The sequence below is a fragment of the Anthonomus grandis genome, chromosome 2 (genome assembly GCF_022605725.1).
Source record: "Anthonomus grandis grandis chromosome 2, icAntGran1.3, whole genome shotgun sequence".
NCBI lineage: Eukaryota > Metazoa > Arthropoda > Insecta > Coleoptera > Curculionidae > Anthonomus > Anthonomus grandis.
The window spans coordinates 16,361,520-16,385,240 of NC_065547.1; the positions used below are offsets into that span (position 1 = coordinate 16,361,520).

At 31.9% G+C, this 23,721-nt stretch overlaps 1 protein-coding gene across 3 annotated transcripts in view; it reads left to right on the top strand.

The window, feature by feature from the left end:
- Window positions 1–23,721, top strand: part of LOC126733599 (DNA repair protein REV1) — a 243,002-nt gene that overhangs the window by 137,413 nt on the left and 81,868 nt on the right. For all 3 annotated transcript variants that reach the window (XM_050436962.1, XM_050436963.1, XM_050436965.1), the window contains exons 8-12: window positions 6,903–7,093; window positions 7,271–7,552; window positions 20,933–21,287; window positions 21,343–21,461; window positions 21,518–21,689. In XM_050436962.1, the coding sequence (XP_050292919.1) occupies window positions 6,903–7,093; window positions 7,271–7,552; window positions 20,933–21,287; window positions 21,343–21,461; window positions 21,518–21,689 (1,119 nt within the window). The remainder of the gene's footprint in view (window positions 1–6,902; window positions 7,094–7,270; window positions 7,553–20,932; window positions 21,288–21,342; window positions 21,462–21,517; window positions 21,690–23,721) is intronic.

The following is a 23,721-nucleotide window of genomic DNA, read 5'->3' on the forward strand; positions in this document are numbered from 1 at the left end:
AAGCTTTTCATCAGTTAGATCAGAGTTTACTTTTGAGTAAATCAAATCGTAAAACTTGCACTAGTAGGTTAAAACCGATAGGCTTGAATTACAATGTAAATCAAAATACCTTAATACTAGTGAGTTCTTTTATTCGGGATCTAGGAGTGTGTGTCGATTCCAGATTGTCCTTTACTCTACATATAATATCTGAATCGTCTGAAGTCATACGATTTTATCTTAAGAAACACTAGAGGTTTTAAAAATATTCCGAGAAGATTTTAGGGCTTTCTACATGAAGATTTAATTCTTTAGCTCTTCTACTTTTATTAAAAAAATCACAATGACTGCATATTGCCCAGTTGTTATCAAAATTGAAAATTTCGGTTCCCCGAACATACATCATACTCTTATTTATCAGACTACCCCAAAAACCAATGTACTAACATTTTGACCGATTAATAATATCTAATATTTATAATAATAAAGTTCAATTTTATATTTTTAACATTACAAAATCTGTCATCACTCAGAGCAGTTACTCTGTGTAAGCTACTTCTTTTTGCATCTTTTTTGTGTGCTTTATATTTGTTTTTTACTCATCTAAATAAAGTGATACCTAATGCCAAGTGGTAATTAATTTTGTTTCAATTCTTAATATAAATATAATGTTTAGATTTTAAGAAATTATATGTCAGGTTTTCTATTTTTTATTATATTTATCTTTTTTTATGCTTTTTCATTATATATTTGTGTATTTGGGCAACGTCGCCAAAGTGACGAGAATATTACGTTGTTTTTGCTCCTCAAAAATTTAGTGTTTTTATGCAGATTAAGGCAATAAAAATTGTTCAAACCTGGTAATTTATATTACCTAGAAACTAGTCCATAAATTAGTGGAAAAAGTCTGTGATTTTCTAGACACATAACCACAGCATAAAGAAACCAGCAGTCGCACTTCAATAAAAATACATTGGCTTGAATAAGCGAGTTCGGTGCATGTGTACTAACGCAGGCGAGGCATTTTTGCTTATAGTAGGGATGCCGCTGACACTCGCTACGGTCCACGCGGCTTTTGCCTTGGCTAGAGCCGGACTTAAACATTTTTTTAGATGTTATTATCTTGTAAAATAAAAATACCTACATAGTACAAATATTGATTTTTTAATATAAATAAAGTTCATACATTAACAAAATATTTAAACAAAAATAAACATCGCATTTCTACATCTAACAACGACGATATAGAAGAATACGTGCAGGAAGTTAATTAGGTATGAACCATAACTTTAAGAGACCATTCTTTGAGTAATTTTAAAACAAAAGGTTCATATAAACATATGTCCAGAAATTCTTCGTTCTCAATATACAGGGTGTTAAAATTTAACAACAACTAAAATATATGCCACTGACTTTTGTGCAATTTTTATTATGTTCTGTGGATTATACAAATAAAACTTTTCTGTCTCTTGAATTTTTTTCGTATCTTGCTTAGTTAATAATAAATTCCAAATGAAACTTTTCCCCAAATTTCTTGTGTGATCCAGGGATATGCAATTAAGTGGACTTTTTTTTCTCGAAAAATAAGCGAGATACGAAAAAGTTGTATTTGTATTTGAGTAAATCAAATAAGATATTAAAAATGGCACAAAATTCAGGTGCCCCAATTTTTTTCCCACAAATATTTCTTCAGGTCCCGTACGAGATTACACTGAACCTAATAAATTTAATCATGTTAGGGGTAAATTAGCCTGTTAAATAATTTATGGTACATACTTAATTAACACCCTGTATAGTAACGCTTTTAGATTAACATCTGACTACATAGTAGTTTAAGGATAACTAATTATACAAATAAAGTAATATTTCAAAACAAATAGAAACTCTTAGGCCAATAAATAAAGACAAATAGTTGGCAACAATTCAAAACAATTCTAACATCTGCGAATTTTTGTTATATTATTAAGTACCAACTAAAGTAAAAGTATACAATTTTGCAACTCTTTTAAATATGGCAATACTGTTAAAATGGCCGAAATATAAATAATGTCCTTAAAAATCCAAAAAAAAAAATATTACATTGCTGCAACTTTAACTGATGCTTAATTATGTTATTTAAGCCATACAGCCAAATTTGCAGCTATTAAAAACTTTGGCAAAGTCAATTATTTTGCTTCATTAATAATTTTTGACATACCCCTCTTTTAATACAAAAGTTTTTATAAAAAACGCTACGCTTTGTAAAAACGCTATCAAAATAGTCACTAAGTACGGCGCTGAACTAGGCGATACGCCTATGAACACAGTTCGATAAACAGTGAGCTCGGCATCCGGAGAACATGGCTGCGGCATGGCTAAGGATGCTATTAGTTCGCTTACATTTTCGAGCGGAGTGAGACTGCTGGTTTCTTTATGCTGTGACATAACTTTAGAACTATTTAAATTCCTTTCTCGGGTCCGCATGTGAGAAACGTAAACATTGCGCAGTATAGCGAATATCAAGGCAACCTGCTTACAAGGTTGGTTGCGGTATTGCCGGCTTGTCGGATAAAACTGACTAATTATGGAATGCGATGTTTGTAAAAAAAACAGCTCGCAAATTGAAATTTTTGCTTGTGATGGTTGCAAAACTCGATTATGTAGAAATGAAGTGTTGTCATTGATAAATGCTTCTGAATACAAGGTTTTGCAGCTTAAATCAAAGCGGCACTTGAAATTCTACTGTGAAAAATGTACTAAAGGTGAATCATTTTCTCTATATCAATCACTAATTGAGGAGAAACAAAAACATATTGAAGCTAAAGAGAAGATTATCAGTTGTCTGGAAACAAATAATAAGGAATTATTACAAAAAATAGAGATGTTAGAGAAGAAGCTTCAAAATACGCAGAACGAGAGCAAGGGGACCTTTTCTGACGTGGTAAGGAGAGGAAAACCAGAATCTGTTGTTCTAATAAAGCCTGTTGATGAGCAGGATGGCATTTTAACCAAAAAGGAGATTAGGCAAAACGTAGATCCTTCTAAAATTGAAGTTTCGAAGTTTAGGCAAATTAAGGGAGGTGGTGTTGTAATAGGCTGTTCGGATAAAAACCAGATTAAGGATCTTCGTACACAATTGGAAAAACAGTTAGGACAAAAATACACTGTGGAGGTACCATCTTAGAAAAAACCAAAAATGAAAATAGTAAATATTAACAAGGATGATGTAGGTTTAGAAGACTCTGATAGTACAATAATAGATTTAATTGTTAAGTGGAATAACTTATTTGACGGGGAAGATTTTTATATGAAAGTTTTAAAAAAATCGGTAAATAATTTTAAAAATATAAATCTTATCCTTGAAGTCGATTCAATTACTCATAACAAATTATTAAGTCAAGAAAGGGTCAAACTAGGGTGGTCTAGGTGTCGTGTTTTTAATCACGTAAGTGTCCTACAATGTTTTAATTGCATGGGCTTTAATCACTATGGTAAGGATTGTAAATCACAACAAATCTGCTCAAGATGCTCTGGCAATCACTCTTATAAAGAATGTAGGTCTAATGAAAAAAAATGTATAAATTGTATAAAATCTAAAAAGCCAAATGAAAACTTAGATGTTAGTCATGAAGCCTTAAGTCGAGAATGTCCTTGCCTATTGAGAATAATTAGCTTATATAATAAGAAGGTTGACTATTTATTTGACTGTGTATAAATCTATTTCAATATGAATAATATTAATAGCAATATGTCTGCCATTCTTAAAATGGCACATTTAAACTTAAGGTCGATTTTTACGGGATTTCAGGAGTTTGTGGATTTGGTAATAGGTAATGATTATGACATTATCGCAGTGACAGAAACTTGGTTAACTAATAACGTCTCGTCAAATGTGATTTCTATAACTGGTTACAATTTTTATCGCAAAGATAGGTCTACTGGCCGAGGTGGGGGGTAGGATTTTTTGTTAAATCTCACTTAAAGGCTGAGATTCTTAACCTTAATATAGGTACAGATATAGATGGTTTTGAAAATATGTGGCTAAAAATTAATATAAACAGGGTCTCTATTACTGCTGGGGTCATATATCGTACTATGAATAATATTGGGGCTTGTGCAAATGCACTCGACAATATTCTACCAGAAATAATATCAACCTCCGACTATGTAACGGTTCTAGGGGATTTAAATATTAATTTTTTTAACAGCAATAATCCAATATCCGACATATTTGATGTTTTTGGTTTCACTCAGACCATTGATGAGGCTACAAGGGTCACTGATAGAGTATCAACATTACTAGATCCTATATTTTTTAGTGATGCAGATGCTATTATGGATGTTGGCACCATCTCTGCTATCGGGATAAGTGACCATAAGTTGGCATTTTGTAATATACGCTTACCAAATCTTAAAAGAGTCCAGAAAATAATATCATTCCGCAGTTACAAACATTTTAATGAAAACCTTTTTAATACAGAGCTTTTACAAATACCCTGGGATAACATATATTATTTTCCAAATATAGATGACAAAGTACAATTTCTGACACAGAACCTAATAAAATTATTTGACAAACATGTACCAATAAAGACCGTCCACGTTAATAAACCCCCAGCACCTTGGCTTACACCAGCTCTAGAGGCCATATTGAAGGAACGTGATAAGGCTAACTTAAAATATAAAAAATCAAAGTCATTAGCTGATTTTGAAGCTTATAAGCGGGCTCGAAACTTTGCACTTGCTTCTATTCGAAGGGAAAAAAAGGGCTATTTAAGTTTTTTGGAACAACAAAAAAATAGTAAGTTACTCTGGAAAAATCTTAAAAATATGAATGTAAATGTAAGCTCAAAAACTTCTAATAGTGAATTTCCACTTAACTCTGTTAATCCTGATAGTGCAAATGACTACTTTTTGAGTGTATTTAAAAAATCAAATAAATGTGACCAAAAAATACATTTCTATAACACAAATAAACTTAAGAACAACTTGCACTTTCAATTTAATATGATAGATTCCAGTTCAGTGAAAAAAAATATTTATTCCATTAAGTCCAATGCTTCTGGTCATGACAATTTGACACTTTTTATGATAAAGCTTAGCCTTCCTGCTATCCTACCTCATTTGACACATATTGTTAATTCTTGCCTAGAAGCTGGGTATTTTCCAGAGGACTGGAAAAAGTCCATAATTCTTCCTGTTCCTAAGACCAGAAAAGTAACTGCTGTGAATGAACTTCGTCCCATAAGCCTGTTGCCTGTCCTATCTAAAATTCTTGAAAGAACTGTTCACACACAAGTATTAAATTACCTAAATCTTAATAATTTGCTCCCAGTTCATCAGTCAGGCTTTAGGTCTGGACATAGTACTACTACTGCTCTTCTGAACTTAACTGACAACATAATAAGGGCATTAGACAAAAATATTGCGGTTGTCCTAGTCTCCCTGGACTACTCTAAAGCTTTTGATCTGATAGACCATGATTTACTGTGTGCTAAACTAAAATATCTGGGCTTTGACGAATGCTCTGTCTCCTTTTTCAGGTGCTACCTGACAGATAGACAACAGCGCGTACAAATTGGTAACAAGTTTTCTTCTGCTGAGACTGTGATATCTGGTGTACCACAAGGATCTATAATTGGACCACTTTTGTTTCTAATATACATTTTTGACATTTTCCAGGTAATCAAAAATTCAGATTCACAGTCATATGCAGATGATAAACAGGTTTTGCATTATTTTGACCCCAATAAACCAGCAGAAGCTGAAGCATCTCTCAATGACGATCTAAAATCCATCAATGATTACTCAAGAGAACATAACTTAAAGATAAATCCTGAAAAAACAGAGGTACTTCTCTTTTGTTCAGAAAAGCGAAGAAAACTGCTAGAAGGTAGGTTGCACCTGAAACTGGGCGACACAACTTTGGGATTTTCTAAAAATGCGAAGAACTTAGGGCTTATCATTGATACTGATTTAAGGTTCAGAGATCATGTGAATAAGTTACTTCAAAAAAGTTATGTAAAAATGAAAGTTCTCTATGCCAACAGATTTATCTTAGACTTTAATATTAGGAAAAAACTCTGTGAATCTCTGGTTTTGCCAATTTTTTATTATTGTAATATAGTGTACTACCCCTGTTTAGATTTAGTGACAAAAAATAGATTGCAAGTTGTGCAAAATAACTGTTGTCGCTTCATATTTGGTCTGAGGAGATATGATCATGTCTCAGCAGAATTTAAACAATTAAATTGGTTAAATATGTCGGGTGTGGTAAAGCATCATTTTGCTACTTTTCTAATGAGGTTGTTAATATCAAATATTCCTGTATATTTGAGGGAAAAGTTAGTATTTCGAACATTTATTCATAACCGTGAACTTCGTTATGGAAATCACTTTACTATGCCACAACATCATTCAGCACTCTTTCAAAGAGGTTTTGCCTATAATGCAGTATCTTTATATAACTCCTTAGATCCCTATTTAAGAGATATTAGTTTAAACGGCTTTAGGTCTCAGTTTAAAACTTATTTGTTAAATTTACAAAATACTTAGTGTCATTATGAATTATGTTTACTTTTCACTTCTTTTTTGATTTAGAATAGGGATGGTTAAGTGTAAGAGTAGCCTAAGGCTAAACTTCGCCATTTGTATTCTTTAACCTTAATCTTATATGTATATACCTATAAAACATTTAAATCTGTGTAATGTATATGCATGATTAATAAAAGACGATTTATTATTATTATTATTATTATTATTATTATTATTATTATTTCCTGTTTTGTAGATGGGTCTATTTGACCCGTAAGGTCGGTATTTTTATATGTTTTTATGATTATGAAACTAATATTCACTACATTTGATTGATGTTCAAGTAGGGCTACATTAAATAAAGACCCTGTATCGCTTTAAACGAGCATAATAATGTGTAATGTTTAAAGGTTTTGGAGCCAACAGACTCCAAGCCCGTCTAGCAACCAGAAAAGCCAAACCCGCCGGTCAATACTACCTAAAACCCGAAGAAGTCGAGGATTACATGGCCGATATACCTTTGCCAGACTTGCCCGGGGTAGGCAAGGCCACTCTGGCAAAACTGAAACATTTGGGCTACAATACTTGTGGAGATTTACAGGTTAAAATTATTTTTTTAATCCTATTTTTTTTTCCTTTTCTCTTTACTAACATGATACAACGAGATAGTATCTAGGAACCCTGAATCTAATGTGTTCAATTAACGCTAAGCTTAAGATTCTCTCATTAATTAAATTAAAAATTTCATACAAATTTTACGTGCCAGTTTTTTTTTTAGAATGGTTCTTTAAAACTGCTCCAAGCCGAGTTAGGCACAAAACTAGGGGAACGTATCTGGGATCAGGCCCACGGGAACGATAACAAACCACTGGATTATAACCACGAAAGGAAATCCGTGTCCGCCGAAATAAATTACGGGATACGGTTCAAGACCAAAGAGGAGTGCTACAACTTTTTAAGAAGTTTGGCCAATGAAGTTTACAGTAGACTCTCGGATATTAATATGAAGGCGCGAGGACTCACTTTGAAGTTACTGGTTAGGGCACAAGGAGCACCAGTGGTAAGCATATCTATATTAAAAGAATGGAATTACGGCAATGCTGATACCCCACTTGGATCATTTTAAAAGTTCAAGAATTGGAAGCAAATAGAAGGCTTTGAAGCTCCTCCCATTTACAAAAGGTCCAGGTTATCAGATGGTAATAATTGTAGTTTTGATAACCTTTTAAACATTTGCCTGAAGTCAGTTTGGAAGTCGCTTCTGTCTATTGAATCTCAGGGTAAAATAGCTAAACCAATAAGAAAGTCACACTGTTGCTATATTGAAAGTAATTTGTTTGCTATTGCCGTTCATTAAGTAGTTCATAACAAATTAATAGATTTTTAAGAAAATTAACGGCAAAAAAATGAGTTCAGTTTCCAACTGAGAGATAAAAAAAATTGTTCTTCAAGCGGTTGAAGTCAGTCCTAATAGAATTAAGAAAATGTAGTTTCTCAAAGAAAACTACTTCCAACAAGTAAATCGCCTGAAAATTTAAGAAATAATTGGAACCATCAATTGATTAAACAAATGCATTGATAGCATTGAATTGAAGACTGGATTAATTTTAGCATATTTGACTAGTGTTTTTCAGGTGTAATTTTCCTAACAACATGGAAAAACACAATTTTATTTGTTATAAAATATGTAAACCTAACAATCAAATATATTTAAGAAGCAATATATCATAACAGTGGAATATTAACTACTTACATCTTAAATTATTAATTAAGTAAACCAAACTTAAATAAACAATTGTAAACAAACATTATGTACCTGCAGAGTCTATTTTAGAATTTTAATTATTCAGTCTGGGGGTTTTAGAGGCAAATTTGAGCCATATTTAGCAAAACAAGTATTTGGGAATCTTGATAATTATGTAAAATATTTAGCTTATATTTCTAATTCTTAAGTTCTAAAAATTTGTAGTCAACCAATTTGGGGCTGTTATAAATTCTCTAAGTAAGGATGCACAATAACACAGTAAACTTTATATTTATAAATTCCGGGGTGCTTCTTTTAATAAATACAAGTAACTGAAAGGCCTTATCCAAATGAACATTAAACTGGAGGAACAAGGTCTCTGATAAAATTTCTGAAAAAGTTTCCAAAAGTTAAAAATTACTTGATTTACCTGTAAGAAAAAATAAGTTCAAATGCCTGGAATTAACAGGAAATGGTTAACTACATGGAAAATTTCAGGAATTAGGTAGGCTAACTGAACAAGGTTTACATTATAAACATCATAATAATAATGATAATATAGCGGATTCCCCATTGAAATGCAAAGTTTTAATCTTAATACACGTTTAAGTATATAAAAGTAATGACACAGTTATCTGAAGACTATTCTTTAGACTATTTTTTCTATTCTTTATCTTCTACAGGGTGTCCCCTTTCAAATGGTCAAAAATGCTAAAATACATACAGGAGCCATAAAGAAGTAGTTTGAGATGAGTTTGAGTTTTTAAAAAATGTCAATTTTTTTCCTTTGTATTAAAAATGCTTATAGCGATTTGAATGAAACTTTTTTTGTCACAACGAAAATTTTAATATAATTACAATAAAAAATAAATAATTTAACTAAATGATAAACAATTTAAATAAAAAACAACGTAAAAAAATAATTTAAGCAACAAACAATAAAAAACAATTTAAACAATTCAAACCAAATGCTCAAGGACTCTTTCAGGCATTTCCACACATTTTTTGCACCTGTTGACCCAAAATGTACGCAAGCAAAGACTTCTGGATCATTTTTCAGAAAGTCCGCAGCCACCACAACTCTAGCAACTAGGTCTTCTCTGTTGGTTACAGGCGTTGTGTAGATAAGCTGTTCCATGACGCCCCAGACAAAAAAGTCTAGAGGTGTCAGATCATGTGACCTTGCTGGCCAAGGGACTGAACCACCTCTACCAATCCCCCTGTTGCTGTGGTTCTGATCTAAGAAAGCCCTTACAGTAGAGTTTTTAGTCTAGCTAAGGAAAGGTACACCATCTGTTTCAAAGCTGCGCCAAGTTTTAACGCGCTATAACACACTAATAACGCGCGATTAGCGACAGTAGCGCGCCTACTATTCACTCTAAAGACATAAACACTAAAAGGCACAGAACACAAATATAAGAATTAACGCAACGGCACTGTTTATATGCAAATCGGGGCGATCGATACCGTTGCTTTGGCAGCGGCGTAAACAAATTTACTGCGCAACCGAGCCAAACAACACGTGCTGTACCTTTCCTTAGCTACACCTTAGCTACTTGTAGACAAAGTCTACGAGCGAAATGCGCTGTACAGCCATCGTGCTAGAGTTCTCTCTGATCTCTCTGTATATTCTGTCTGACATTATTTGCAATTGGGTATGGTATCTCGATCTTCTGCAAAAATTAACTTCCGATCCGATCTCCTTAAAAAAGTGACTCCCATAACGTAAAAATAGGATAGCAGGTATGCACCACCGACACTAAACATAACAAAAACATGTACACACTTTGTTATTATTATTATTATTATTATTATTATTATTATTATTATTATTATTATTATTATTATTATTATTATTATTATTATTATTATTATTAATATTATTATTATTTATTTTATGGAGATTATCATGAAAAACTGTCTTAAATTTAACAAAAAAAATAAAAATAATGAAATAAAGAACTCTAGTATGGATTTTGTGTCGGACCGTAAAAATTCAAGGGCTGTGTTTTATTAGCAATAAACAAAATATTCCGAAAAAATTAAAAAAAAAAACAGTGGCGTGCCTGTTTTTTTATAAAAAATTTAACGTACATGTGCAAGTCGGTCCCTGGACAAGTCAAAAAAAAACGAGGCACTTCTGACCATTATTGATGTCCTATTTCAAACTACTTTTTTATGGTTCTTGTATATACTGTAGCATTTTTGACTATCTGAAAGGGGTCACCCTGTATATCTAACAGACCTCATATTTTCTTAGAAACTTGCAGTGAACTTCCGAAAGGATAAGTGCAAAATAAGAATAACGGGATTTCTACTCAAAAAGCTTATCGATCTTATTAATGGCATGTTGGATCCATAATTTGTATGATCATATCAACTGAGAACCACTCAGACATATTGTATACAAGGGGTCCCGGAAAATATGGGAAATCTCTCAGATTCAGGTAGAAAATAAAAAAAATAATATGGCCCTCCTTACGAAGATAGGTCCCTTAAAGACGCCGCTGGAAATCGGTTTTACTTGAATAACTTTTGAAGTACTTGGTATAATTTAATAAAAAATTTTACGTGATCGACACTATAATATATTCATCGACATAATTTTTTTTTAGTTTTAGTAAGAACCTCTTAAAACACATATACCTTGTTTATTTTACCAGGGACGGACTAGGTTGTACATTATAATGCTTAAATTTGTAACACCCTGTATGATAAAGACTCTGAAATAATAAATTTGGATAGCTTAAACCTTAAACCAAAGAAAAGGTACTCTTCTTATTCATTATCGATAAAATGAACCGTTTTGGAGAAAAAAAAAATTAAGGAATCTCTGTTTTATTTTAATAAAAAAGAACCATGATGTGTTCCTTTTTTCAGCGATGCGACAGTTATTCAAACAACAGAGAAGTTCCATTTTAAGTTGTTTAATTTAAAAAAGTACAATCATGTTCTTAAAAAAGCAGTGTGGTTCTTAAAAAAACACCTTAACGAATCTGTAAAAAATAATGTAAACCTATGTTTTTCTTGAAACGTAAAATAAACCTGAAAAAAGAATGTAATAAAAAAAGAAGCGTATAATTCGAATTAATTCATTAAACAACTTCATAAAAGTTCAAGTTGGGCTCCGTGATATCTGATACACTCGCGGGTACAACGAATCGTGGGCTGTTGTACTCGCCACAACAACCCTGGATTGTTCCTTATCATAGTTTATTTCAAAAGTCAATAATTTAATTATAAGTGAAAATAAGATTCTTGTTTCTTTCGATGGAACTTCTTTGTTTCCAAGCATTCCTATACCACAAACTTTGGAATATCTAATTGAACTTCTGGAAAGTAATGGTCTCGATAATATCCAAGAAACAATCAAATTAACAAAACTTTGTATTGAGTTACTTATTTTAATGGATATTACGTCACATATAGCAAAAATCAGTTTAGAAATTTTTATCTCACACGCTCAAAAAATTGAAAGGAAGAAGAAAATAGACTTATTCACGTATTTAAAAGAAATATGAATTGAAATCTGTAAAGATACCGTTCGATATACTTAATTTAATTTAAGTTCAATAAGTTTTAAATACAATATTTTACTTAAGGTATAATAGATTTTTTATATACCTAGGAGCTGAGGGTTAATCTATTGATCTCTGAGCTCGTTTCTTCTTTTCGATATCCTACCTAACTTTGTTATGAATATTCAAATTAAAAAACGATAAAAACAACAAGAAGACCTACTTTTAAAAAAATACCTAATTTGAACCAACGTTTCGGTAGTTATAACTGCCGTTATCAAGGTAATTAAAGTAAAATTAAATTAAATTAAAAATAATAATAAAATATACTTATCTTGCAAATCTTATTTTTGTTTTACTTAAAACTTTGTATGTCACAAAATATTTTTCAATATAACAACTAATACTATGAACAACTAGAAGGTACAGCCATGGGTAATTGCCTCTCTCCCTTTCTAGCAGAGCTCTTTATTAACCGTTTTGAGTTAAATGCAAAAAAATACATTCCAATACTTTCCACGAGTTTGGTTAAGATATGTTGATTTACTACTTTGATACACTGCTTTTGCCGTGTTCGACAAAAGCAGATGCAATATTGGTAATTTTGTAGAGCAACTCAATAACTGTTTTCCATCTATTAAATTTACCTTCGAACAAGAAATAAATAACCAACTTCCATTCTTAGATACTCTTGTCATCAAAAATAATAATAAGTTAGCATTTGATATTTATAGAAAAGAAACAAATACTTTTAGATTTATAACTACTGACTCTAACCATTGTTTTTATCATAAAATGGCTAGCAAGCATTTCTTGGTACATCGCTTGGTCTCATTTCCTCTAAGTAATAGCAGATTTAATTAAGAAATGTAAGAATTAAAACAATTGCTATGGTCAATGGTTATGACGATAAGATTATTGATAAGCTGATTAGAAGACATAGGGTTAAAGGTAATCTTAAAAACTCTACCACATTTCAAAAAGATAAAAATAAACAAACTTTTATTGCAATACATACGATCCTATCTTGACGAGAGTTTTTGATTTGAAGACTTAGGTCTAAGAATGGTCTATCAAAGTTTGACCAAATTACGAAATCTTTTAGGAAACCCAAAAGATAAAATAAAGACCAATGAAAAGTCTGAAATCTATGAGATTAATTGCAACGATTGTGATAAAAAGTACATAGGACAAATCAGAAGATCAGTTAATGTCAAATTTAAACAACATGTAGCTCATGTGAAATATGGAAGAGTTGAAAAGTCAAGTGTGGCTGAATATGTTTTAAATACTGGTAACTTTGTAGAGATAGACAACTTAAAATTACTTAAATCAGTTAATAATAATAGAAAATTAGATGCATACGAAAGTTTAGCAATATTCAAAAATAAAAAAAAACAGTTTTAACAGGGATAAAGGTCCAATGCCTTATAGTCAATTATATAGTTTAGTTAGTGTTTAGGATTTGTTTGGCCATGCTTCATTGCTTTTTCTGCTCTGTTAGTTACATCATTAGTATATAAGGAGATTTGTGAGTAGTTTTAGTAGAGTTTTAATCTTCTCCCGAAGATGCTAACATCGTTAGCGAAACACGTGTCGAGAGTAAAAATAAATATTTTTGATTAGTGGTAAAACTGCCTCGTAATTTGAGCGTCACACCAAAGGTTTCAACCAAAGGACTATGGTTCTTTTTAATTAAAATAAAACAGTGATTTCTTAATTATTTTTTTTCTCCAAAACGGTTCATTTTATGGATAATGAACAAGAGTGCCTTTTCTTTAGTTTAAGGGTCAAGCTATAATTTTATTATAGAGAAGTTCCATATTATTTTTTTATTTTCTACCTGAATCCGAGAGATTTCCCACATCTTTCGGGACACCCTGTATATAAAAAGCAAAGCATTTGGTGTGGATAATTTGAATATATCTATTGTTTTGCTCTCACGATAATTAATCTGCTTACCCACATTATAAATGTCTGCCTGGAAAAAAATATTTTCCTAAATTATGGAAGCAGGCTAATGTCATTCCTTTGCCAAAAATAAAAAACCCCACTGAATTTAATAATCTTCGTTCTGTAATCTGTAAGTATTCTTCCTGTTCTTTCAAAAGTTATGGAACAACAAATTCTGAATTACTTAAATTTTAATAATTTGATATCAGAATATCAGTCTGGTTTTCGTAAAGGATACAGCTGTATTACTGCACTAACTCAAGTAACTGACGATATTTTGTATGCTCTGGATAATAACCTAGCCACCGTGTTGGTTCTTTTAGATTTTTCCAAGACTTTTGGTTTGGTAAATCACAAAATTCTTTTAGCATTACTACATTATTTAGGCTTTTGCGAGTCGGCCGTTTCTTTAATATGTTCTTATCTGTCTGATTGGAAACAAAGGGTAACATTAAATGGCAACATTTCGAAAGCCCTGCATGTGATTATTGGCGTTCTTTAAGGTAGTATTCTTCCCATTGCTCTATACACTTTATACATCACAGATTACAAAAATAATAAAATATTGTAAACACCATAACTCCGCTGATGATACTCAAATTTATTTTTCGTTTAAAGACACTGATGTTGCTCAAGCCAATAAAAAATTAATACTGATCTTAACAACTTACTGACGGAAATTCAAAAGCTACATTTAAAAATTAGCGCTGCTAAATCAATAGCTATTCTTTTCTGTAGCGATAGCCACACAGGTGCCCTTTTGCGTAATTTAAAAATTCAACTTAATAACGATGAAACTATTTTTAAAAACAGAGCCAAGAATCTTGGTCTGGTAATCGATCATAAATTAACATTTAAAAAGCATATTACGCTCAAACTGGATATTCTGCTTTAAGATCTATTTTTCCCAAAGACACTTTTAAGCGCCATCATTAAAAAAATGCTTTGCGACTCCCTTGTATTATCACCAACAAACTTCTGCGATACCATCTATGGGCCCTGTGTTCATTATTTTCACTCATATAGAATACAGAAACTCCAAAATTCTTGCCTCAGGCTTATATTTGGCATAAAAAGAAGAGAGCATATATCTCATAAGCTGAAAGACGCAGCATGGCTAAATATGGAAAATCGACGATTGCTGCATTCTGTTTGTTTTTTTTCTGAGGTGCTTAAATAGGAAACTCCACCATATCTAGTTAGAAAGGTCACCTATCGAACAGATGTACACAATTTAAATACAAGAAGAAAAAATTTATTAACTGTTCCCTCTCACAACAAAGAAATTTTTAAAAAGTCATTTTCGTATGTAATAGTGCACCTTGTAAATAAATTTGAAATATTAGACTTTTCGATGTCCGAGAACGCATTTAAAGAAAAATTTAAGCGGTATTTGTTCAACGCATAAATTTTCTCTTTCTAAACTAATTAAAAATAACTATGAATATTAATGTGCAAATTAACTTTTTTAGGTATTTATAGTATAGTGCATTCCTTTTTTAGATATATGTTCCTGTTTATTTTTTTTGCATACGATTTTTAAATTCTAAGGCCTCAACAGAATTTGGGGGAACTTCTTGAAAGTCACCCCTGAAAGTCTGAATATAATGGCCTATTGGTCACTCACTTCCATTATTACTACATATGTAGGTATAAATTATTACTATGTGTGTACAAAATTATATTGTTAAGGGTAACGAAGAATATTCTTATTTTTCTTATTTACATTGAAATAACATAGTGTTGTTCCCTGTCTGTGTTTTTTTTTGTACTTTTTTTTTCTTTTTGAGTGACTAATAAAGTTTTTATTATTATTATAAGTATATTATACAATAGAATAATATAGCACAATTAGTGTAAAATTAAGAAAAGTGTAATTTAAGAAAAAAATTCTTTTCACGATCTCAATATGACAGCAAGCATCTGCAGAGCTTTGGAAGTTATTGTTGTTTTTTTTTGTGACCCAAAAATGTTCTATGCTTCTTACTAAGTGAGTTGCATTTTGGGCCTAATAAATCTCAGGTTTTAGATTTTAATACTGTCGACGTTTCGGCCTATAGTAGGCATCTTCAGGATGACAAAAAGTAAAAACCTTTTGTACGTTATACTTTCCAGTCATAAAAAGCGTAATAAACCTCAAAAAATCCTTATAATATGCAATGGTATTTTTGCTTCAGTCTGAAAAGAAGTAGTACCAACTAATGACTTAATTTTAATGAAGAAATTCTTATTATAATTATTAAGTCCTTAGTTGGTTCTACTTCTTTAATGTAATTAATGGTTAACTCTCAGATCACAGTTAGATTCCCAGTTGTAATTAGGTATAACAATATCGCTATTCTCCAGCAAGTACATTATCTAAAAAAATTTCGCGAATCAACAATTCTTTGATCATCATCTACCATTTAATCTTCAAAAAACATACAATCCGAAAAATCAAAGTTTTTGGGTATTTATTTGTATACTTCCAAAAATTTTGTGGATTATCAGACACATTAGCTTCGGTGTGATTTAAATAAATGTTATAGTCTTTATCAATTAGTGTCTTAGATAAAAAGCTCAGTTCAGAAAGCTTTGCATATCAACACTAGATCTAGATTCCATATAAAGTTTACGAGCAGCCTTTTTTCCATACATTGCCCTGCAGCTTTGCATGAGCTGAACACTAAAATATCTAGGAAAGTTTGAGCTTTTAAAGCATCTTAAAGATACAAATGTGTTATGCCGAAGATAACACTTCAAATAAGTGTTCAGTAGCTTCATGTGTAATTAGTTTTCCCAAAACAGTTGTTACAACCCAAATAGTCAATGTTCCTAAAATTACGATATTCTTTCTTTTGCAGAGTTTTAGGACAATCAATAGATTTTCACAAACGTCAGCAGAATGGAAATAGTAAATTTGATGAGTTTGTAAATTTAAAAAAAAAACTTAAAAATATGTTACAAGTTATAACAAGTTGAAGAAGTAGTCCATTATTGCAGTGGAGTTATTAGATCAATAGGTAACAAAAAGTATTTTGGTCACCCTCAACTAAATTTATTTAAAAAACTAATAATCCAACATGTTTCTGACATATAACATGTCCATCATCATCATCCATAACAAATTAAGAGGTAATTTACCTTATAAGTTTTAGGGCCTCAGGCAAGGTTAAAAGGTTAAAATACATTTAGTTACGTAAGGAAGGGATAAAACTAAAAGCTAAAACCTTTTAAATAAATAAATAAATAATGGCTTTATTTGTACTTTTCAATAGTGTATATAGGCGAAGTCTAGCCAAAGGCTAATCTACTTAACCTATTTAAAAAAAGTAAGCAAAATTATTTTAGATAGCACAACAGAAAGAAAAAATTAACATTTGTAATGGTAACACTAATATTAATATAAAAATAAATAGATATACACCCATTGGTCCGTAAAAATCAAAAAATTATAAAATAAGAAATACCTACTGACAATTTAGCTATTCTGTTTTGTTAAAAAATGCAGCTTTAGTTTTTCCTTGAAACCCGCTACTGACATTTCTTTTATAGGATTCGGAACAAGGTCATTGTAAATTGCCACAACATTATACAGAAAACTACGACGAAAGAAGGCTGTTCGATATCTAGGAATTGACAACTTATTTATAAATCTCAGATTTGCTTCATTAAAATTTTTCCGAAAAGTAAGTTTTTTGCGGAGGTAGTGAGGAGTAGACGACGCTAGCAGTCTATGTACAAAAACCGCCAATTGCAAAGAGAATAGATGTTCCACGCGCAGCCAACTAAGTTCACATAGCCTTGCAGAGACTCTATCATACTTTCGCAGTCCATAAATAAATCTGCAGCATTGATTTTGCAGCTTTTGCAAATGGTACGCAGTGATTTTGTCTAAACATGGAAAATAAAAAATATTGCAGTAATTCATAATAGGTAATACTAAAGACTCACACAGTTTTTTCCTTACCTTAAAATTAATTATATTTCTGTTTGCATACAATGGCTTTAAAGAATAGTATGACTTTTTAATGACATTAGAAACGTGTAACTTAAAGCGCAATTCATCATCCAAAAGCAATCCAAGATTTTTTGCACACTTAACCATACTTAGCCGATTACCTTCCACAAAAAGCTTTAAACCGTCCAATGCTATTATTTTTTTGTTCTTAGAAGTAAAGCACATCAACACTTTGAAGGATTGAGTTTTAAATTATTTTGAGAGGAAAAGAAGGAAATTCAAGAAAGATCGTTGTTTATTTTATTTGATGCCTCCAGTACAGATTCAGCTTTAAAAGAATGATAAATTTGCATATCATCCGCGAACCCCTGGATCTGGCAGTATTTTACAACTTTAAACAAATCAGAAACATACATCAGAAATAAAAGAGGTCCCAAAACAGATCCCTGAGGTACTCCAGATGTTATATATTTGATATTTGAAAAAGTCTGATCTTCCAAGACCACCATTTGCCTTCTGTTGGATAAGTAGGATTTAAAAAACATTTGGGAAACATTATCAAAGCCATAAGCCCATTTTTGCCAAAAGCAAATGATGATCCAAGGTGTCAAATGCTTTGGAAAAATCAAGCATTATAAGTGCTGTGGAGTCACCTTTATCCATTGCAGAAATTATCTCTTGGGTAACGTTTAGTAAGACAGATGTCGTGCTATGTTGTTTTCTAAACCCAGATTGCTTATGCGGAATAATATTATTGGAGGTGAGAAAGTCATAAATTTGCGGCTGTATAAACTTTTCCAAAACTTTAGCGATGACCGGGATAATTGAAATTGGTCTAAGGTCGCTGAAATTAGTTGGATTATTAATTTTAGCCAAAGGTGTTAAGAGAGAAATTTTCCACATACCCGGGAAATACCCAGCTTCTAGGCAACAGTTTATAATATGCGTAATATGTGGAGATAGCTTTGGAATACAGTGTTGCAACATTAACGCTGATATTGAATCACAACCGTGTGCATTTGATTTTAGGCTTAAGACTATTTTAGTAATTTCCTCAACTTTGGCTAATCGAAATGAAAAATTTAGATCATGCTTAAACTGTTTGTTCTGAAAATTAGCAACTTCTTCGGGGCAACTACCTAACGGGCTATAAATTGAAGCAAAATAGTCATTAATTTTGTTTGGATCTCGGAGATTTAAAGGAATAGAATGATTAGAGACATTTTTTAGACTTAGATTATTAATAGCTCTCCATAATTGTTTACTATCTCTGATGTTCTGATGAAATTGCAGATAATTTCTTTTTTCTCGCCTAATCATTCCCACCACAAGATTACGCATCTGTCTATAATATGCCCAATCAGTCAAATTTTTAGATTTTTTAAAACTTGACAATGCCTTATTTTTTTCTTTTATAAAAAGCTGCACATATGCAGTTATCCACGGGGTATAAGGCTTAGAAATTTTTGACGTCGTAAAGGGTGCATGTCTATCAAATAATGAGCAAATATTACTAGTAAGATACTGATTTTTTTCGTCTAGATTATTGATATAGTACACATTATCCCACACAATTTTATTTAGGTCCTTATAAAAATTATTTTTATTAAAATGTTTCAAATTACGATAGAGTTTCGTTTTTATCTCCCTACTCCGTACCGCAATCTCGATACTGCAGAATATAGCTTGATGGTCACTAATTAGATCAGCGTTAAGTGCTGCTGTACTTGTAACATTTGAGGGTTTATTAAAATAGATAACATCAATGAGTGTTTGTGCTATAGCAGCAATACCAGTAGGCTCATTTATTAATTGAGTAAAATCATAAGCTGTAAGACAATCAAGTAAAATATTACTTGTAAAATGATTAACATTAACATCACCCAGGATGATAATATTCTCATACTGTAGACATGCATGTGATAATATATCATCAAAACATTCAACACAACGCCCTAAATCTGACCTTGGTGGTCTATAGACTGTTCCAACAAGAAAAATTGTTTTGCCTATATTTACTTTAATAAACAAATACTCTAAATCATGTCAGAAAAGTCAATGATATATAAATATATAAACCTAGGCAATAATCCATATTGCAAATCAGTGGTAAAATAACAAGTGCAAAGGGAAAAAAAATATATAGTATAAAAAGAATTCCACCACCCTAGAAATTCTTACTATAAATCTATGGTAATTAATATACCGATTTGCTAAAGAGTACCTTGTTTAAATGGAATTTAAGCCATCTTCGTCCTGAACTCTGTGTACAATGCCCCGATGTTTAATATAGATATACCCATGTATACACCACACATTTTGTTTTGAGAATTTATTCACGGCACTTTTAAGTAACATCTGCCTTATTTTAGTAAGATCCTCCTGTAACACGACACCCGTTTTTTTGAGATGTTTTCGGTTCTTTAACAATACAGATTTTTTGTTTACATCGAAAAATTCTACCATCACGATTGGTGGCTTATCATTGTGGCTCGGCATATTTTGTTTCATGCGAAAACACCGATTAATATTAGATATTAATAGGTGTTTTAGAACGAAAACGAAGGTCACTGTTTTGTATTTCGCAGAAAATTTAAAACCTTTTGCTTTAAATTTAATTCCGTTTCATCGGGGGGACTTTGAAATCCAAGGATGCGGACTTTACGACGCCTTGAGTGCTGCTCCTGGGAATCTCCCATGCGTAATAAAGTTTTATTGGCTATGCGTAGATCGTTAACTTCTTTTTTTAACGATGAAAGTTCCTGTTCAGTCACTGCTATACAATTCTATTACATCGAATCACTTTTCAACGATAGAAAAGAAAAGTGAGTAAACTCGTCAAAGGAACCACTTAAATGAATCTTTTTTTTTAATAAAAAGTCAGTTTTAAATAGCCTTGAATCATTTCTCTAATGACAGAATAAAGCGTTCAAGGGGACTTTAATAAAAACTAAATATTATAATTTAATCATTCAAAGTGAATTTATTAAGCGCCAAATGTAACCAATTGCAAAGAAATCTGTACCTTATGATTGAATTACCTCAAATCTTATATCCTTTAGTATGATTTTTTATATTGGTTCCCACTTATCACATATCCTGTATAATGGTATTTAAATATGCACCCAAGCAGGCATTTGTAATGGTATCTTTTCGAATTATCCTGGGACCATAGTATGACTTTAAAAAGGCATAATTGAAATAATCTGATCTTATACATAAGCTAATTTGGATTAACGTTATTTTTGAATTTATTCAATTGTGACATTACTTTCTTAATTTCAGGAGACAGCAAAGTTTTTAGGTCACGGAGTGTGCGACGCCATAACAAAAAGTAGCACTTCCACCCTCGTTTACTCCAACGCGGATATCATTTTCAAAGAAGCGAAATCCATTTATGATAAATTAAATGTGTCGTATGCTGAGCTGAGGGGGGTGGGCATTCAGCTGACTAAACTGGAGAAAATCGCCCAAATAAATAAGGCCCTGAGCAACTTCTTAAAGCAGGGTTGCGTAAAGAAAAACGAGAATCCCGAACCGAAGGTTTCAGTGGAAACACCTGCTAAACAGCCTGTTTTAAGCCCTGCAAAATCTGTTGTAAAGGGGCAAAGCGCCCGGGGAAAGGGCAAAGGATCAAGAGGTCTACTACTCAAAGTGTGATTTTATTGTTTTTTTATGACAAGCTTGTATTATAGGCAAAAGAGGTGGCAAGGGTAAGGCTCTACCACAGTCCAGGACAATTCAGACTTACTTGGATTTTCAAACGGTCAAAAATAATAGTGACAATATGACTGGAGTGACTAAAAAGGAGTCGGTATGCATGGGAGTAGGCACAACTTAAAAAAAAAAATTTTCATATTCGTTTCGCAGGGCTTAAAACCTAAAATTGATATGACCGTCTTAAACGAATTGCCTGCGGATATCAGGGCGGAAATATTAAAGGAGTATGGACTGGAGGAGGATCTTCAAATACCTTCCACGTCGGCAGTGGTACAAGATGCTCATACATATGATGAAATACGTGTTGAAGTTGAACCAGAAGGTAACTTAATTAATTTTTTTCATAAAGTTTATTAATAAATCAAGAGAGAAAACACAAAGTCTCAGTCTCAAAAAATTATTTTATTTGTTAAAGTGGTGACACGTGTTTCGCTCATAAGAGCATCACCAGACCTAAAAAATAATGCAAAAGAAACGAAATAAAATTACAAAAAGACCTTAAAATAAAACGAAACAGTATACCTTAAGAAGGTTAAAAACACGCCCGACTGGGTCAAATATACACACACACTGAACGGTAAAATATTAGTTTAAAAAACTGACGTTACAAATGTATAAAAAACAATAACATAGAACTCACAGCAAGGCTCTTAAGGTTTGCAGCGTTGAACGCTAGGGCACACCGTTCATGTGATATCTTGAAAAAAAAGTAGGGGACTAGATGATGTTATTAAAAATGAGTCCCGGATCAAAATTGAACACGTCATTAATGCAAGTCAAAACTGAACTCTTCGCTCTTGTAATCTCTAGATTCTCTAGAAGATCCAGCTTTTTGCCCTTCTGGCAATCATGAACCACTGCCACATTATTGGGGTAGCAAAACTTATAATCTGTTAACAATAAATGATTGGCAAGCGCTGACTTGGTCTCGACAGTATCCGTGTCTTTAAACTTGTTCACCAGACCTAGAGGTTCTTGTACCCTTGTTGAAATTTTCCTCCCGGACTGTCCCAGGTAAATTGTAGGGCAATCGGCACAATGCAAACTATAAAGTCCTGATTTCGAAAGCGGATCTGGCTTATCTAATGGTTTCTTTCCAGATTTCCAGAACCAGATTTCTTTTTAAGGAATTAGAAGTTTTAAAAGTGATTGCGATGTTAAAAGGTTTAAAGAATTTCGCCACCCCTTGGGAAATATCTACAAAGTAAGTTAAACATCTGAAATTTGTATTTTTACGTTCCCTTTCCTCCTGATGCACAATGTGGTACGAAACTTTGTACTTATTAAAAAACTTAGAATATAGTTTTTTCAAAACTTGATAGAGGGAAGTTATTGATTGCAATGGATTGTATTATACCGTACTCTTTTTTAAAGGCTTCATTGGAGAGAGGTAAATTAAATGATCTATAGAAGAAAGAGTTAAAAGCAGCAAACTTGTGTTGGGCAAGAGAATTAATTTCAAACAATTTAGGTTTCTTTCTTGTAAGGATTCCCAGTCATTTTCTCGCCACTTTTTTCAATTGCAATTGTCCCAAGCGCTTTTTATCCGCTTTTTAACTATCGTGTTCCCGAACAACATTTTTCTCGAATGACTATCCCGAACTTTTAAATAACTCTGAGTGAGTCAACAGAACTAACAGTCTATTAAATTCCTGCAATAATAATAAGTGATTATAGCCTTGATTCGGATAATAATCATAAGCTTTTTAAAAAACATATATTTCAGGAACTCATGTTGTACACGTTCTATAGTTTTAGTCCATATGTCATATTGTGTAGACCATACAATGCAGCAGATTACTGTATGTATGTTTGATTACAGTTTTATTAAGAGTTAACGCATACATAGAGCAACACTTTTTTCATTAAAACTAAAAATATTCAAATTACACCAGCTTACAACTGTTTCTTTGTAATGAATAATACGAAGACTTCGTGTATGTGCAATGCTTCTTAAGATAAATTTATTTTTTAAAACATAAGAGATGTTGTCATTAAGCAATTTATGAAGAAAATAACCCATGTGAAATTTTCTACGCCCTTCCAAGTCTTTAATTTTATTACTAGCATGATCATACCTCCTCAAGTCAAAAATAAATCTTATGCATGACTTTTGAACTTTCTGGATTCTTTACTTTGTGTCCATATCTAAACAGGGTCCATATATGAAGTCGCAGTAGTTAAAACGGGATAGTACCAAAGATTCACATAGATTTTCCGAAGTTGATTACTCAAAATATGTTTATTCGCGTATAAAAGTTTTAATGCATGATACGCTTTTAAAAAAAGTTTACTTTTCATTACATGTTTTAAATTTTAAGTTAGTTTTTAACCAAATACCATTACAAATTTTT